A 16934-nucleotide genomic window follows, 5' to 3' on the forward strand; every position below is an offset into this window, starting at 1 on the left:
CATATCTTATATGGATGTAATGTTCCTGAATAAATATGCTGTCATGATATGCTTTGCCTGTTCATTCATCACTCCTCTCTTGCAGCAGTATAAATGGGAGATCTGATGGGCCCTGGTGCAAATGGATCTGTTAAGATTTGGGATGTCCAAGTCCTGGAGGGCCAGAATCCTGCAAAGTTTGGTGATTTGCTCTGCTCAGGCACACCAGATTTGCCAGGTTCAGCAGGTGTGTCTGAGCAGAGCAATCACTAAACCTTGCAGGACTCTGGCCCTCCAGGACTGTACTTGGGCACCAAATGTTTTAGATTTAAGGGTTATAAATAATGAATGTCATGTTTTGAAATATCAGTAAAATTGTCTACCATATGAAATACACTTATAAGAGGCATAAATAAACATTAGGGTATATTTAAAAGCATACATTTTGGTTGGCTTGTGATGGATATTAAGTTAAAGGATCTGTTTGTGACTAATACATGCTATGATGGAAGGGACCGAAGTAGCCCACAGGCCATGGGCCAAAGTGCAATTGCCCACCCCACTCTTTGGGATATAACACCTAGATAGTACAATGACTTGGGTAATTGTAAACACAACATGCACAAAAATCTGATGTGTGAAGTTGTGTAGTATTTCCAGTTTGGTTAGTGTTATGCTGTGATGATATGGGGCTTAATATTGCTATAGTGATGGGCTGGTTTGGAAGAGAGTACACAGAGGCAAAATACAAACCAAAAAAAAAGCAACTAAAGGTTAATTGTTTTGATTGAGCAGAATAATAGATGCTATGATGGAAGGGACCGAAGTAACCCACAGGCCATGGGCCAAAGTGCAATTGCCCACCCCACTCTTTGGGGATATAACACCTAGATAGTACAATGACTTGGGTAATTGTAAACACAACATGCACAAAAATCTGACGTGTGAAGTTGTGTAGTATTTCCAGTTTGGTTAGTGTTATGCTGTGATATGGGGCTTAATATTGCTGTAGTGATGGGCTGGTTTGGAAGAGAGTACACAGGCAAAATTCAAACAAAAAAAAGCAACTAAAAGTTAATTGTTTTGATTGAGCAGTACTTAAATAATTATATTTTATAGCTATGGGTCACAGTTGTGCATTTCCAAATTCATAATCCGTTCATTTTTAATGATATTCTTGTCTTTAATTAGTGTTAAGATGCATTTTTAGATACATTTATGTACTGACCAATAGAGCGCCACACAGCGCCTATAACGACATAAAACAACCTCATAAACATCGAAGACGTTTTTAAATTCTTTTTTGGCCTCGGGGCGCTCCGTAGTGTTTCTCCGGATGTTCCCCATAGCTCTCCCCATGCGGATGACGTCCCCTTTCCTGCCTGTTCCCGTGGCGGAGGCTGTGTTTGTCTTCGGGAGGACGTCGACAAAATGCCAACAAAAGTTTTTACCAACAACGATAACGTTATAGAGATGAACAACGTGGACGAGACATCTGAAATCATTAAAGAAACCAAAGCAAGTATAAATGTAATGTTACACTGACGTTTTATTGACACGTGGCTTGCTGCCTAGCTAGTTAGCAGGGCTATTGGTTGCTCATCTATTTACCTAGCCAGCTAGGTTACTTAAGTTAGCTACATGGACAAGCTGCATCTTTTATCAGGTAAAGTTAGCTAGCTATGTAGTTGCGGTTAGCTTTTGTTTCGTTGCCTTTCTTTAGCATTGTATCTGATTTATTATATTTTAACAGTAATTTAAATTACCAGCCGGCATTTTGCTAGCTAACCTGCCGAAAGTACTATTCACACGTTTTCTGTGGGTAACACTGAGTCGCTGCAGAAGGCCACTGTATTAAAACACATGATTTTCATATTTGACACGTTGTGTAGTGACTTTGATCAGACGAGCTCGTTGTCACTGGCATATTGGCTACCTAGCTAAGTTGTGGCTTGTTGGTGTACTGCAGTAATCTTAAAAAGTTGTTCACCAGTCGATGTTGGGTTACATTTATCATCAGAGTGGCCTTTAACACTCTTACTGAAATGTTTTATTTAATCTTCAGAGAAAGAAAAATAAGACCAAGAAAAACACAATGGCAGCAACAGAGGAGATTGAGGAGTGTCAGCCACCAGCTCCTAAAAAGATAAAGAAAGAAAAGAGAGACACAGCCAACGGGACAGTGCAGAAGTCTCTTGATGTTAATGACAATCTAAAAGAACCACTTAAAGTGAAAACCATTCATTCCATTGATGAGCTTATGGACTCAGCCAGTGACCAGTCCACTGAGGTAATTACTCTGAGGTGACGGCCATCTCAGAACAGTGTCGTATTTATCTGATGTACATAACAGCTTCACATATTGTCATTTAATCATTTATGTACATTACTTATTTGGTACATCTCATTGGTCTGTTTTTTTGTTTGTTTGTTTTGGGGGGGTGGTGCTGGCTTTTGCAAATACACAGAAGAAGAAGAAGAAGAAAACAAAGGCAGTGAATGCGGAAGACACAGTGTTCTGTGGAGCACCAACCGTCAACAGTATTATTAGTAAATCTTTGAAGCTTCAAGCAAAGCTCAGTGGACATTCAACAGATGTGACACCTGCACAGTCCAGTGATGACTCCAGCAGTGATGGTGAAAAGGAAACGGTAATTTACTGTTCATAGCTGGTTATTGATTCTTGAGTAGTTTTCCTGTCGATCAAAAAGTTCTCCAAAAGTTTTCAACACAACTTTGTTTCTGTTTTTTTTGGGGGGGGCTATATTCTTAAGGTCTTTAGTGTAAGAGTTTCAAACACCTTAAAAAAAAAGAGTTCATAATTAGTGGCTATAATGCGATAAGCGTGTTATGGTGTTCTTTGATGTGAGTTTGAGAGAATAAATATCTACGTCTTCCACAGGAGACCCCGGAGCAAAAAGAGGGAGCCTTCTCAAATTTCAGAATCTCACAGGACACCATCAAGCTACTTCAAGGTGTGAAACCTGTCATGATCTCTTCACTTTCACCAGACATTATGCATATTTTTGCTTTTAGCTTCTGAACTTCAGTGTGTAACATTGTGGGTTGTTTTGGGGTTTCTTTAGTTGCTTTGTTTGCTTGTTTGTTTTTTTGACAAATGGCCTGTCTTGCAGCGCGAGGGGTTACGTATCTGTTTGACATCCAAGTGAAGACATTTGACTCTGTGTACGATGGGAAGGATGTGATTGGTCAGGCCCGGACTGGCACAGGGAAGACCTTCTCCTTCGCCATCCCCCTAGTGGAGAAGTTGCAGTCAAGTTCTGTGGACAGAAACAGAGGCAGGGCCCCGAAGGCGAGTTATTTCAGCTGCAGCATTTCAGTCTAGAGTTAATCTGTGTCTTTTGAGAGGTATGAAAAAACAAATTAGTTTTTTTAATTGAGTGCCTTAATGGGTGGTCCTTCTCTTGTTTCATTTGACCACTCAAGCTCTCAGATGCTGACTTGCTTGGTTTTGTCACATGTTTTTAATCTGGTTGTGTCTTAATAGGTCCTGGTTCTTGCTCCTACACGAGAGCTGGCGATTCAGGTGACCAAAGACTTCAAGGACATCACCAAGAAGCTCTCTGTTGTCTGTTTCTATGGAGGGAGCTCCTACAACCCGCAAGGTATTTGTTAATGGTTCTTAATATTTGTGAAAGTAAACTTGTGTAATTGACGAACTTGAAGCATATTGCTCATCAGCCACACTTTCCTGGCTTGCACCTGGCGACCTTACTGCTTGTGATTTGTAGTGCCATCAGAAGAGGAAGCAGCATGTATGTTGCACATAAGAGAATTTCACCATTTTTCACTTTTGAATTTGTCTAAACATAAATACGATGGTTTTTAGTCACTTATGTTGGTACAGTTTTGAGATGTTTTTGTTTTTTTCTCAACAAATTACTGTTTTGCAAATCAAATTATATATAGCTATATTGTCAAACAAATTTACAACTTGGTACACTAATTGAGTAGTCCTCATCAGTTTCCTCAAAACATAATTTTTAAAGACATAAAATAGTAAGAAATCAAAAACCCTCTTTTCACAATGTTTGAATTCCTGTGGTGATTCTGTCTAATCTCTTCTTCGTGGTTCGTAGTTTTGAGGCACTGCAGGTGAGGGAACCAAAAAATAAATAAATTTGCATCGCCATAATGCATTGCAAGCTGACTTAGTTTTTGTCTCACTCAGTAAGGGCAATTTGAGGTGTGTTGTGGGCTCCATTTAAATTGCGCTAATAAGGAAAAACGATCATTGCGGGTGTGTAGTGATCACGTTGAGGCAACAGACAATGGTGGGACTGTTTGAAACTTGAAGTTGTACCTGCTGTTTTCATCAACTGGGGCATGGTGAGGAACAGAACTGCAGTCTTTGGAGGTAGTGTTTGTTCTTGACTAACATGGAGCTATTTGGGTAGCTTTGGTTTTTGTCCAGTTTTGCCAAGCCTTTTTAACTTGGTGCAGTGCTTCCAGCTATTGTTCCAGCAGATGAAAACATTTGTATTATTCAAGCATTTAAAGGCAGTTAAGATAACTAGATACTTTAGATTCCTTGAAAACCTTTTTGTGAATGAGAATGTTGGTCATTATGAGGGACATTTGTGCCTGTATCAGCCCAGGTGTGCACGTACAATGTGTGTAATATGGATGTCGCAGTTGAGTCCAGAGGGTGTGAGGGGAAGGTTTATTTTAATAAACCTATAATATTGTGCCTAGATATCACTAATGTTTTTTCTCAAATGTGGAAAAAGGTGAACTTTCCCTTTGATTACCACCCATGACCTTCAATAAATGTTCTTATGGTCATGAAATATTTCATACCTGCTGGGACTATTAACCACTTAATAAAATGGTATTGTAAAATTAATCCTTTGTTCATAAAGGTTTAATGTAAAACTGCTTGTTATAGCAGATGTATCAAATGTATTTGTAGTTCTTAAGTGTGAGTCTATTGTTTTTTGTGGGGGTTTCTTTCCTCGTTTTTATTTACAATAAAAAAGTAATTGTTTACTGTCACTTCCCGGTCTCCCCCCTGCCAGTGGATGCAATTCGCAATGGCATCGACGTGTTGGTGGGGACCCCTGGTCGGATCAAAGACCACCTCCAGAACAACAAGCTGGATTTGAGCCAGCTGAAACACGTGGTCCTGGATGAAGTGGATCAAATGCTTGACATGGGCTTTGCCGAGCAGGTGGAGGAGATCCTGTCTGCTTCCTACACCAAAGGTGAGGTGTTGTCTCCTGCCAAGCGAGTCAATCTCCCTGATGGTGGAAGCAGTGCAGGCCCATGTGTGTTCTCCTTTGCTTTTACTTTGAGATGCATATTCGCTTTGACCTTTGACCACGCTTAGAAATGTGCACTATGTTTGCCCTTGGATATGTCTTCAATCCTTTGCAGGGTAACACCTTCCCTTTTTGGCACATGGGATACATCACCCTGCATTATAGATGCTGCATGCACAGTTAATCATAAATGGCATTATTTGCGCATAACCTGGAAGCACCTTAGATGTATTCAATGAGCAGCATTATTGTGGTTTATAATCAAGTGGTCAGATTGAGTTTAGCTTTATACAGGTAAAGCTGAGACAACAATACTATAAATTGTCTTAATAATGTCTAATGGGGTGCTTCTCCAGATGTCATTGTCATACCCAAGGGTTCATCCTGTTTTGTGATATTCATTGCTGGGGTGGGCCAGCAAGGAAGTGTCAAACTACCATGTGTTGTTTTTTAAATACTATTTATTGATACTAATTATCTAAATTACTTTTACCATTGTATTGCTGCAGTATGCAATTGTTGCCAGTAAATGTTCTTGCAATGGGTAATTACGTTGTTGAAGATAATAAGCTTGTGCTTTACTGCCATCATCCTCGGTTTTGTATATATGTCCAACTGTGGGTGAAATAGTTTTCCTTGTATCTGTCTTCTCTTAGCTTCAGACACTGCCACAGACTTCTTATTAATTGGTCAAAAAGAACAGTTATGTATCAGCACATATGAAAAATAGACATGGCTTTTCACAGCAGAAACCAAGCTAACAACATTTTTGCCTGATCTTGGCTATTAAACTAGCTTTTCTGCTATGTAGCCCTCAGATCTGCAGAATACATTATATGGTTTGAATATTGCAGAAGAGGGGCAGGATCTGAGCTGGGCCTGTTTACAATATTGCTACACAGGAACTCTCCAGTCAATTCATGGCAAAATTCGTTGATTAAAGCCTGTTGAATTTCATATCCACCAGCAGGCAAAGACCGAAAAAATTTTAAGGCAAAAACTTTTACCCATAATTACTACTCCCTGAATTCGAATGACTGACTATTCAGTCATTGTTTCAGCTTGTTTTGAATATAAAGTACACCTGACTGTAGTTTTAAATTTGGCCCGCTTGTATGTTAAATGAAAAATTATGTACTAAATGTGTGCATGCTTTGTAATGCAGCCTACATCCTGATCATAAATCAGTGCGTTCAGACACATTTCTTTCAAGGGCCCTTGTGGTCTGGGTGTGCCATCGAGTCTCTTCTGATCAGATTTTCCACAGCAGTGACTAGTCCCAGTGGCATCTCTCAGTTCTCTTCACATTCATCCCTTTGAGAGCATGCACTGCGATGCTGTTCCCATCCCAGAATTCAAAACAACAAACGTTAGAGCGTCACGCGTACACACCCCTCCACTTCCTCACCTTTTGCAGATTGTTGTTTTAGCTGTGCGTTGTCTGAGTAAGGTAATTTAAAAAGTGGCCAGTTTTTAGGTCTCGTGTGCATGAGTATAACTGCATTCCACCTAACAAACTGAGTGGCCCTGCCTCTGTTGCAGATACAGAGAGCAACCCCCAGACCCTGCTCTTCTCTGCTACGTGCCCTGCATGGGTGTATGATGTGGCTAAGAAATACATGCGTTCACAATACATCCATGTGGACCTTATAGGCAAGAGGACTCAGAAAGCAGCCACCACAGTCGAGGTAAGGCCAAGAATGTTTATTCAAGGTTGAACCTTTTAGTCTGATTCCATCTGATCCTGCCAGAAGATTTACAACCACACCTCTGACAGCAGTAGTACAGTAAAATACATAGAATGGAAATATGAGCACCTTGTTTGCAAATCTGATGTTAATATCTTATTGATGTACTGAGGGAACCAGGCATTATCAAAGAGTCAAGACAGACTTTAATATCTACTAGTGTTTGTGGTGTTTTTCATTTCCTAAGGATGCAGTTGTTGATCATGTACAATTTGCTTGGTGCATCCATGTGGAGAAGCAGTGCCTGTAAGGTGTTTGAGAAGTGATTGACAAACAGGTTCAGCAGAATTGTTACGTCTGTGCAAATCAGGAAGTTTAATCTACCCTAAGTTTCCATAACCGATACCTGGTCCGACTGGGTTCCCTGAAAGAATGAGGATGCATGTCTGGGCAAAAAAAAAAAGGTTTTCTTTAGAATCGTTAGAGCAGAGGCTTGGCTGTGTGCCTTTTATACCAGCCCACAGGTTTTTTGTTTGTTTTAATACTGGCCCACAGCATTTCTAAAGTCCATGGATGATGGCTGAGGTAGTGTTTACGTCCAACTGTTCTTTTTCAGTATTCTTTTCAAGCTGTCAATGTGCATAGGGGTCATTGTTTCTGATTTTGCCTAGGTTCTACGTTCCAGTGTTAAATATGTCATTTCCTTAAAAGGAGGTCAGTAGACAGTTAATGGGGCACCAGCTCCCACCTTTTCAAAAGTCCTCACGTGTTCGCTGTTCCTCAGCACCTGGCCATAGCGTGTCACTGGTCTCAGCGGGCAGCTGTGATCGGCGACGTCATTCAAGTATACAGTGGAAGCCATGGCCGCACCATCGTCTTCTGCGAGACCAAGAAGGAAACCAACGAACTCTCCATGAACACTTCCATCAAACAGGTTCCTCTCCAGCTTTTGGTTTCTCGGACTTGATGAACTAGCAGATTACACCACGTTGGGGGATTAGCCAACTGTATTACTACCTTGCTTCCCTTTTGCAGAGTGCCCAGTGTTTGCATGGAGATATCCCTCAGAAGCAGAGAGAACTCACGCTGAAGGGCTTCAGGAATGGGAACTTCGAAGTCTTGATTGCCACCAACGTGGCAGCTCGAGGCCTGGACATTCCAGAAGTTGATTTGGTCATGCAATGCTCCCCTCCCAAGGTGAGGAACTGGTCTCACGCGCAGCGGTTTTGCTCTCAACACAGTACTGGATTTGGGTGTTGTAAATAAAAGCTACTGTAACAGTTCACCAGGAAGGCAGCCACCTCTATTTGGAGCTCTCCTGTTTGAGTTTGGGCTGCATTAAGCCCCAGTTTGTTTTTGGTTTCAGGATGTGGAGTCATATATTCACCGCTCAGGGCGAACTGGCCGAGCTGGAAGGACTGGCATCTGCATTTGTTTCTACCAACGAAAAGAGGAAGACCAGCTTCGATATGTGGAGCAGAAATCTGTGAGTCTCCAGCAGCTCCCAACTCTAAATGAGAGAGAGGGAGAGAGAGAATGAAAAATGCTCACTTGCTTATAAGGCAGCATCTAGCAGGCTAATTAATTGCAGCTTTCTCTATAAAGTAGAAAACATCATGTTTGAGAGCGTTAAGTTTGTTTACTGCTTGAAGTTCAGTTTTGATACAGTATATGATCAAAAAACCCAAACAGCCCAGAACAGAGTTTTTGCTCTTGAACCAAGTTTTCCAAAAAATTTGGCTTTATGACTTCTGACTGAAAATGACAGAGCGCTTCTGATCACACACAACATTTTAAGCATTTCTTGTTCTTTTTGTCCCCCAGGGCATTACCTTTAAACGCGTGGGCGTCCCGACTGCCAATGACATCGTGAAGTCCTCCAGCAAAGATGCAGTCAGGTGACCTCACCAAGCCACTTTGTTCAAGTAAAAGAGTGGGTGCCTGTCCCAGTCCTGAACTCCAGGGGCCCAGCACTGGTTCTAGATTCCCCATCTCTTAACAGGATAAAAGGACCCCTTGAACAGTTTTGTAACTGAGCTGAATTTGGTCTGTAGTTTAAAAAATAAATAAATAAATAAATGGAAACTACATGAGACCACTGGTCTCCATGGCTTAGGAGTGGAAACTGCCAAGACCAGCTAGTTCACCAGCTAGTCTGTTTACCGAGCGTTGCCATGGTCATTGCAGGTACCTGGATTCGGTGCCGGCAGCCGCCTTGGAGTACTTCCGCTCAGCGGCGGTGAGGCTGATTGAGGAGCGTGGTGCTGTGGAGGCTCTGGCTGCTGCACTTGCCCACATCTCAGGAGCCACCAGCCTGGAGCAGAGGTCCCTTCTGAACTCCGATGCTGTAAGTGTCTCACCATGTGGCTTTGTAAGCTGTATGTGACACTGATTTGCATGAAGGTGCTCCAGGTGTTTGTGCAGCAGTGTACATATACATGAAGTGTGAAATTTGAGAAAAGCAGTTTGTTTTGTTTGTTGAACACTAAATATTAGTTAGGTGTTGAATATTAGTTGAAATTCAGATTCTTATAGAGCCAATAATTGAGATGAGGAATGGAATACCTGGTGTTTACAGCATTTTATTTAAACTGCATAGTTTTCTAATCATCTTGTGGCACATAAATGGGAAAGCTCTGTGGTTAATTTTTTTTTTAACAGGGTTTTACCACTTTAGTGCTGACCTGTTCTCAAGAGATGCATAACATCGGCTATGCCTGGCGAGGGTTGAAGGAGCATCTTGGAGAGGAGATTGACTGCCATATCAAAGGAATGACATTTCTAAAGGGCAAAAAAGTGTGTGCATTTTATGGCAGTTCAAATGTCTCTAAATTGTTGCCTCCACTGTGAATTTAGTGAAAGGTATTTTCAGTGGTTACACTGACAATTACATTGACTCAATGGTTATACTGAAATATTGTTCATTTCTTAATCTTTTTTTATTGTTAATCATTTTTAATCTTTTTTAGGGGGTGTGTTTTGATGTCCCAGCTGAAAAATTGAAAGAAATCCAGGTATTTTTGTGTGTGTGTGAAAAATTTGCATTTGTCACAGAATTTGATACCACAAGAGAGATTGGGTGCACTCATCTGGAAATCTGTAAGCCTACTCTGAAGAAGCATAGCAGGGTTATTTGTCAAGCTGATGTTAACATACACTTTAGTTCTGAAAGCCTGCCCTAAGCTGGCTTGTGTCAGTTGACTCCAAGGCCTCAGATTTCACAACTACAGGCCACAGAACAGAGTCCTTTCGCTGTCAAAACAATTCAACCAGAATGAAACATATCTCTTGACTATCAAATAAAACGCAGAGTCATTGTATATACGGGGCTTCCACAGGACAAATGGCAGGATGGTCGCCGCTGGCAGCTAACCATTGCCACTGAACTCCCCGAGCTGGAGGAGAACATACGGCGTAACCGTGGAGACCGGATGTCTGGCGGCAGGGGTGGAGGCCGTGGTGGATCCCGTGGAGGTTTCCGAGGTGGCAGAAAGAACTTCAGCAGTGACTGGCGAGGGGGACGAGGAGGAAGAGGAGGCGGTCAGAAGCGAAGCTTCAGCCAGGCTTTTGACTATTAACCATCAGCTTCCCATACATTGCTCCGCGAAGCATGCTGATTGTATTGCAATTGTGTATTTAAACAGCCTATTTACACCCATTAGTGTGAATGAATTTCATTAAAGTGTTTCTTAAGACAAAAGTATTCAGTGTTGTGTTCATTTCCCCTTGCATCAGGTTGTTTTTAAAGAAGAATTCGTTTCCAAATTCATTCCATCTACTTGTTCTTGCTTGTAATTGCACTTAGTTTCACCCGTTGTGACAACCAAATATCATAATTTCAGGATTTAATAAAAAGTTTATTATAAAAGCAAAACGATTGGAAGCCATACATACAGAGCTTCTCAGAGTGCTGTTCTAAGTGAGTTCATGTCCAGCCTTAACTCTATTGCATTAGTTTGAGCAGGAATACAAAAACAAATCTTAGAGCAGTGGTGGTGTGCTTCATTTAGACAAATACATAATGTATACTGTCCAACTATTGGAACCACCTTCCTTTTATGTATACTCGCTTTGTTTGATTTATTGCTTTCATTAGTAAGTGCTGAATAATAAAATATCTCTTTCGTTTGGAGTGCTTCTACTTTGTTCATCAAAGGTTAGTTTCTGAGTACAGGACTGCTGCTACTGGGATGATCTTTAGGCCATTGGCCTTTCTCAACATAGTGACACTGACATGTTAATGGACTGGGTGGAGGCTGCAACGTCCATCAAGCACAGAAGTGTCACTGGGGTTTGTGCGTATCCGCCTCCCAAAAACCAAGTGATAAAGGTCCTGTGAGCAGAATCATAATTGATGAAGGGCTAGAGCAGAGGTTCTACATCCAGTTTTCACACCTAGCCAAACCAGATTTGTGATCTGTTGTGGCTTGCAGCACACTGGCTGGCTGTTAATCAGCTCTGCAGGCATTAGTTATCTGGTTTGTGCATACATTGGGCTAGAAAACTGCACAATCCTGTACTGTCAGAAAGATTTATTGTAGACCTCAACCTCTGGTCTATAAAATGCCTGACACCAATTATGAATGTCAACAGATGGGCTAAAGACTACCCGTACCCCTACCAAGTGTCAAAATGAATGGTTCATGTATATTTTCCTGGAAGTCAAAACCGTGAATCATATTTAACCAGAATTTTAATATAACAGCAGTCTTTGATTATCATGTTGATGACATGAAAGATCATGTACTAAATGAGCTGCTGCCAATCCCAGTTAATCCCAAAAACACCTGATTATGATGTTTCTCCATGAGTACCAAACATAGCCTGCAGGGTCTGATACATATTTCCCAGATTGTAAATGTCATAATCCTAACAGTTATAGCTTCATATCATGCAACATTCTTAATACTCAGTCAGTCATGTGGAGCTTGTTACATGATCAGTAGGAATGTCCAGTGGTTGTTCTTCTTCTAATTGCACTTTGTCATGCTTGTGATATATTGTAGACACTAGCTCTAGAGCTGGGAAGGGTGTTGGGTCAAACTTCTATCTTGCTCATCATCTCAGACAAATTGACTTGTGATCCCATGATTGTAAGAGTCTGTCTGTAAATGATAGCTTGAACAATCCGCTGTTTCATCTGAAGTAAAAAAAAAAAGAAAAAAAAGTAGAAATTAGATTTTTTAAAATTCATCTGTCAGTTATTTTGTAAAGATTGGCAGTGCAAGCCTATGCAATAGGGGACCAATGCTCTTTAATTGGGCTAAAAACTTACAAAGACATTCCATCCAGGAACTTGTTGGTCTCCAACTTCGTTCATGTTCATACAAAGGACTCCAATGTTCTGTGTTCTGTAGATGATCAACTATCTGCTGGGGGGGGGAGGGAATGAGAGTGTCACACATTTTTAGTTTTTAAGCTTTTAACAAGTTAAATCAGTACTCTGGAGCTCAAAGAAAGAACCACTACATTGTACCATGCTGGATTCTTCAGACTCAGTGGGAGGATCCCATATATGATGTACTGTTAAAGTTTTTGTAACACTGAATTTCAGCCAAATTTCCAACTTGCCTTTAGCACCGCTTCTGTTTGCTCATGGTCCTCCATCGCATTTGCTTGGGTTTCTGTTGAAGAGGTCACAATTCTAAGTACAATGCAAAGGTTTTCACCATAGCCTGTTAATGTTGATGTCTCAGGAACAGGATGTAGACTGACCATTAGGTGACCACTCTTCTTTCACCGATGACAATGCGGCGAAGCTGTTTTTGGTGTGTACTTCAGGAGCAAGTCCTGTGCTATCCTTGTACTTCCAGAAGGCCTCTGGAGTAAAGAAGAGGGTTGGTCTAAGGATAGGTTTTTTTGGTCTAAGATGGAGGTGAAAGTTGGACTGAATAACTCTGTTTAAAAAATGTCAAACTGAATAACTGTTTAAAAAAACTTATTAGCTTGTTTTTGTCTTAAACAGCTTTGCTGCAGATGATGGTGGCATTTGATATTTATCTGTATGTGGCACTCGATATACCTGTAAACCTCTGTAGAGGTGCATTGGTGTGTGGCAGCAATGCAGGCAAATGAACTCTGGTGGCATCTGGATCTAAACTTCTGAACACTGTAGAAAAAGATCCGAGGTCTTGAACATTGTAGAAAATGAGCTAAAGGCTAAATGCAAATGTATGTTGTTTCTTGCTTATGCTTGCGCTTTTTATTCATACTTTATATGTTCAATAAGAAGTCGGGTTAGAGGAAAATGCAAAACATACTGGCTGAATTAGCTACATGATTCTTCATAGTGAGGCAAATGTGAAGAATTCAGTCCACATTCCGCAGGTGTCACAAACTACTAGAGAATTATTGGTCATGTGACTTCGGTATAGGGAAGTACATGGCTTAAAAAGAACCTGTCAGAATGAATAAAATATCTGATTCTTGTTATATACACTCCTCAGCCACATTATTAGCCCATCTGTTGTAATGTACTGTTTGCTTTTTATCAATGGTCATTTTTTGACAACAAGATCACTGTTTTTTTATTATATACTTGAGCTATCTCAACACCAACAACTATATAACTGCATATCTGCATAATATCTGATCAGCAGTCATCCTGTGGTAGAGTAGAGGGTGACTGATGAATTGTGCATCCCAAGAGATGGTCTACATCCTATTACTGTATGAAGTGTATGGCGTTTGTGTAAGCAGTCTTTTACACAGATTAAAAACTGAAATGTGCTAAATTGGTGGCCAGTGAGAGTATATAAAAGGTGCTTTATAATAATGTGACAGTTGTGTATGCAGGTTTTTATTTGCATATTTTGGATTTCATTGTCCCCTTTTCACTAAGTCACATAGTTCTGGCCTGCCAAACACTTTAAGGACTCTTAGCAAACATATTAAAAATGTTTTTTTATGAGTATGAAACACATAGAAGCTGCATTAGGTATATAATGCTCTTGTTCACCTATTAAGATATTAGGACATTTAAAAAATTTACTACAGTTTAGATACTGTGATCTAAAAAGAGGAACCTGTGGTTATTTACTTGCCTTTCCTTCTCTTTGGTGCTTTGCTGTTGGGCAGTAGGATGTAGACCCTGTAAGCATTGTGCCCTTTCTTGATGCTTTTGTCTCGAAGCTCTTGGACATCTGGCAGAGAATTGAGGGCACAGCGGAAGTTGGCTTTCCACGTCTTGGGATCAGGTTTGTCTACACCAGGTTTGTATCGCCCTTAAAACCATGGTAGGAAAATCATTGGACCTTTAATGTATTTGGAGCACTTTCCTTGATTTATAAAGCCCTAATGGCTGAGGTAAAGTAAATAAACAAAAAGTAGAATTTGATACTGCATTTAAATAGACAATACACAGCTAGGCAATTCTTGTAATTAGCAAAAATATCTTCAACTTTTACACAAATGGAACTTGGATATTCTGTGTTACTTATGTTTATTATTGCTACCAAATGTAATTCTACACAGGATAAGATGTCATATATCCTGTGCCAAAACAGATAATGACTTGAAATGAATTATGACTTGACCTCAAGCTTTCAGTGACAGAGACATATCAAATCTCATTTAGTGTATGAGTCAATGGGGCTACCTTGCTGTAGTGCAATCGTGTAGACTAATGTTTGCAACAGTATCTGTGTGTTGTCGGGGGAAACTGTTTTGAGGTGTAATCATAGACACTGTCCACTGCTGCCTGGACTTGCCTCTCACCTGTATGGATTGCCCAGTTTCGGAACAAAGTGGCGTCCTTGTCTATATTCCAACCGTGTCGAGCTGCATGCTTCCATGGAATCTGGAAGACCTTGGCAGTCTAAGGGGTGGGGGCGGGGGGCGCGGGGGGGGGGGGTGTGTGTGGTGGTTTAAACCTTAAACCTTTCCTTTGCAGTAGCAGTTTTAAAGATACTTTATGGGAAGCACTAAAAGTATGCAGTTCACAGACATACAATATATGAAGTTTAAAGATATGGACATGTTTTCTTGCAAAAACAAAAATACAGAATGGCCCCAAAGAAAAATTAATTTTGTTCTGAAACAGTAAAGAAATTAATGGAAAAAAAAAAACAACAGGGAAAGATTTATCTGTAGCAAGCTTTTGAAGCATCGTAACTAGTGCAGTATACAATACTATGCAATACATGCATAATATGCAACATATATTAAAAATGAGTTAAATTAGTAGAATTAACTAGGAAAGTGAATTATACTCAAAGGTCTTACTTCATCCAACCATATGACTCCGGGGTATCTGCCAGATTTTATCTGCTCTTCCAGCCATGGTCGTAAACGTAGGCGACCCTGATGCATCGTCCACTCTTGAGTATCTCCTGGTATCCAAGGGAATCTGCTTGGATTTTATCCACCTTCTTTGCCCACTAACACTATTCTTGATTGTTCAGTAATGGAGATACTCGTAACCTGATGTTTCAGCTTTTGTTTTTCCAATGAAACCTTTGCAAGCTTACATTCATGTCATCACTCGATGATACTGATCAGACGTCTGCATGCATGTGCATGACACTGAGCGCAAAATACACAACTCCTGTTGGAACACTTCGAGGACGAATGAAGCTGCTCATGCACTTGTAGGGCAAGTGTGAATCAGACGGCTAGCACAAGGAAACTGGCTTACGTCTCAGTCTCAGCGTTGCTTTTGTGTGGCAAAATGACATACAAATCTTTGCCTCCTCTCTTAGCTGCTCATAGCTTCTCTTTCAAGCTCAGGACCTGCTCCAACAGGTTTTCTGCTGTTTCCATAAACCTGTTGGAGAATTTCTCTGGTACTGGATGACACGGCTACTCAAACACCTACTCACACCCCAAGTTCAGTTCATTGGAAGGCATGACAGGGTTTTGTTTCCATACAATCCTGTCATGATTATAAAGCAGAGGTTAAAAGAGGCCATTGGTAAGACTTTGTATAATTGTTACAAACTGTGGTAGCAATTATTGGGACATTGCTTAGAATAAATAAAGAGACATAAGTTCTAAATGCTCATAGGCTGTACTACAATTTTTAAAAAAGATAGTATTTTTTTAAAGTATGTACCAGACACAAAAGAAAGTACTATAATAATACCAAAACCAAACAAACAAACAAAAAAACAGCTTTAAAGCTAAATGGTTTACATGTAGATTTCTATGCACTCCTGTAAGTGGCTGTGGATATGAGCCTCCAGATAACATAAATGTAAAGCATGAACATCTAGTTCTGAGATTAACCAGAACTTGCAGTTGTATTGTCAGGCAAACTAAAAAAAAACAAAAAAAACCTTTAAGACTAAACCTGTCAGATAAGATGTGTGAATCTACATCTTGGAGCTAGATCAAATCAGCCCATTTTACCTAATTTGTATTTTTCTTAAGAACTTTAGGTGGTGCTATTGTTCTTAGGTCCAAAGAAGTCCAAAATTATCTGCTTCAAAGCATTTCTTAAAAATAAATAAGGTGATGTGGATGGCAAAAATATGACAGATTATCCTTATATATCTGTTAGTTGAAAGACAGGGAAGGCTTACCTCCACTATATATATATATATATATATATATATATATATATATATATATATATATATATATATATATATATATATATACCTTTTTCTTAAATCCTAACATAATCTTTGGGGTGTGGGCCAGTCAGGTGAAGCAGAAAGTAGCTAGGACTCCTATAATGCTGTGTGCTTCTAGGCATGGTTTACGTAGTTAAAAATTAATCATAAACTTTGGTCGTTAGCTAAATGGTGTAGTATGGTGTGTTGTTCCATTTTAACTTATTTTAGTCCAGTTAGTGAGTGTGTTCTAACTGTCCTTGTGGTGATGTTTCCTTTAGTTAATGTTCTTGGTCTAATGTTCTAATGCTTGCCTGCTTGTTTGACTGCCTCACTGATGTCACAGAATCTCCACCCTAGAAGACATTCTGTACAGGTTCTCAATTAATTCAACACTTAATTTACACATGTATTTTTAGAGCATGAACACA

General features: G+C 40.1%; 2 protein-coding genes across 4 annotated transcripts; one reads left to right on the plus strand and one right to left on the minus strand.

Moving 5' to 3' along the window:
* The first annotated feature begins 1339 nt into the window (after nt 1-1339).
* On the plus strand, nt 1340-10652 carry ddx21 (DEAD (Asp-Glu-Ala-Asp) box helicase 21). 3 transcript variants are annotated; one of them, XM_027024974.2, is made up of 16 exons: nt 1340-1509; nt 2045-2269; nt 2451-2630; nt 2882-2954; nt 3114-3292; nt 3488-3605; nt 5019-5204; nt 6804-6949; nt 7734-7883; nt 7985-8146; nt 8316-8435; nt 8774-8847; nt 9137-9296; nt 9611-9745; nt 9919-9963; nt 10288-10652. In XM_027024974.2, the coding sequence occupies exons 1-16, from the start codon at nt 1411-1413 to the stop codon at nt 10525-10527; spliced, it is 2292 nt and encodes a 763-aa protein (XP_026880775.2). In that variant the 5' UTR covers nt 1340-1410; the 3' UTR covers nt 10528-10652. The 3 variants fall into 3 exon arrangements, with proteins under 3 accessions (XP_026880775.2, XP_035385914.1, XP_035385915.1); XM_035530021.1 differs by having other exon boundaries at nt 1340-1497; nt 2448-2630; XM_035530022.1 differs by lacking the exon at nt 10288-10652 and having other exon boundaries at nt 2448-2630; nt 9611-9811; nt 9919-9942.
* Nucleotides 10653-11634: 982 nt separating this feature from the next.
* irf1a (interferon regulatory factor 1a) lies at nt 11635-15371 on the minus strand. Its single transcript, XM_035530167.1, has 8 exons — nt 15173-15371; nt 14666-14765; nt 13989-14172; nt 12972-13051; nt 12665-12769; nt 12521-12624; nt 12225-12318; nt 11635-12089 (listed from the first exon to the last, which is right to left on the minus strand). Exons 1-8 carry the CDS (start codon nt 15257-15259, stop codon nt 12013-12015), a joined length of 831 nt encoding a protein of 276 aa, XP_035386060.1. The 5' UTR covers nt 15260-15371; the 3' UTR covers nt 11635-12012.
* Nucleotides 15372-16934: the final 1563 nt, after the last annotated feature.

This window comes from Electrophorus electricus, chromosome 9 (assembly GCF_013358815.1).
Source record: "Electrophorus electricus isolate fEleEle1 chromosome 9, fEleEle1.pri, whole genome shotgun sequence".
Taxonomy (NCBI): domain Eukaryota; kingdom Metazoa; phylum Chordata; class Actinopteri; order Gymnotiformes; family Gymnotidae; genus Electrophorus; species Electrophorus electricus.

What these genes read in the sequence shown, in the direction of transcription:
- irf1a (XM_035530167.1), bottom strand. Translation starts at nt 15,259, where the DNA reads ATGCATCAGGGTCGCCTACGTTTACGACCATGGCTGGAAGAGCAGATA. An exon ending in CCAAAGAGAAGGAAAGGCAA is followed by an intron (nt 13,052 to 13,988) that starts GTAAATAACCAC and finishes TACAGTGTTCAG; the next exon opens with AAGTTTAGATCCAGATGCCA. An exon ending in ACCTCTACAGAGGTTTACAG is followed by an intron (nt 12,770 to 12,971) that starts GTATATCGAGTG and finishes TCTTTACTCCAG; the next exon opens with AGGCCTTCTGGAAGTACAAG.
- ddx21 (XM_027024974.2), top strand. Translation starts at nt 1,411, where the DNA reads ATGCCAACAAAAGTTTTTACCAACAACGATAACGTTATAGAGATGAAC. An exon ending in GATATGTGGAGCAGAAATCT is followed by an intron (nt 8,436 to 8,773) that starts GTGAGTCTCCAG and finishes TTTGTCCCCCAG; the next exon opens with GGCATTACCTTTAAACGCGT. An exon ending in CCCTTCTGAACTCCGATGCT is followed by an intron (nt 9,297 to 9,610) that starts GTAAGTGTCTCA and finishes TTTTTTTAACAG; the next exon opens with GGTTTTACCACTTTAGTGCT.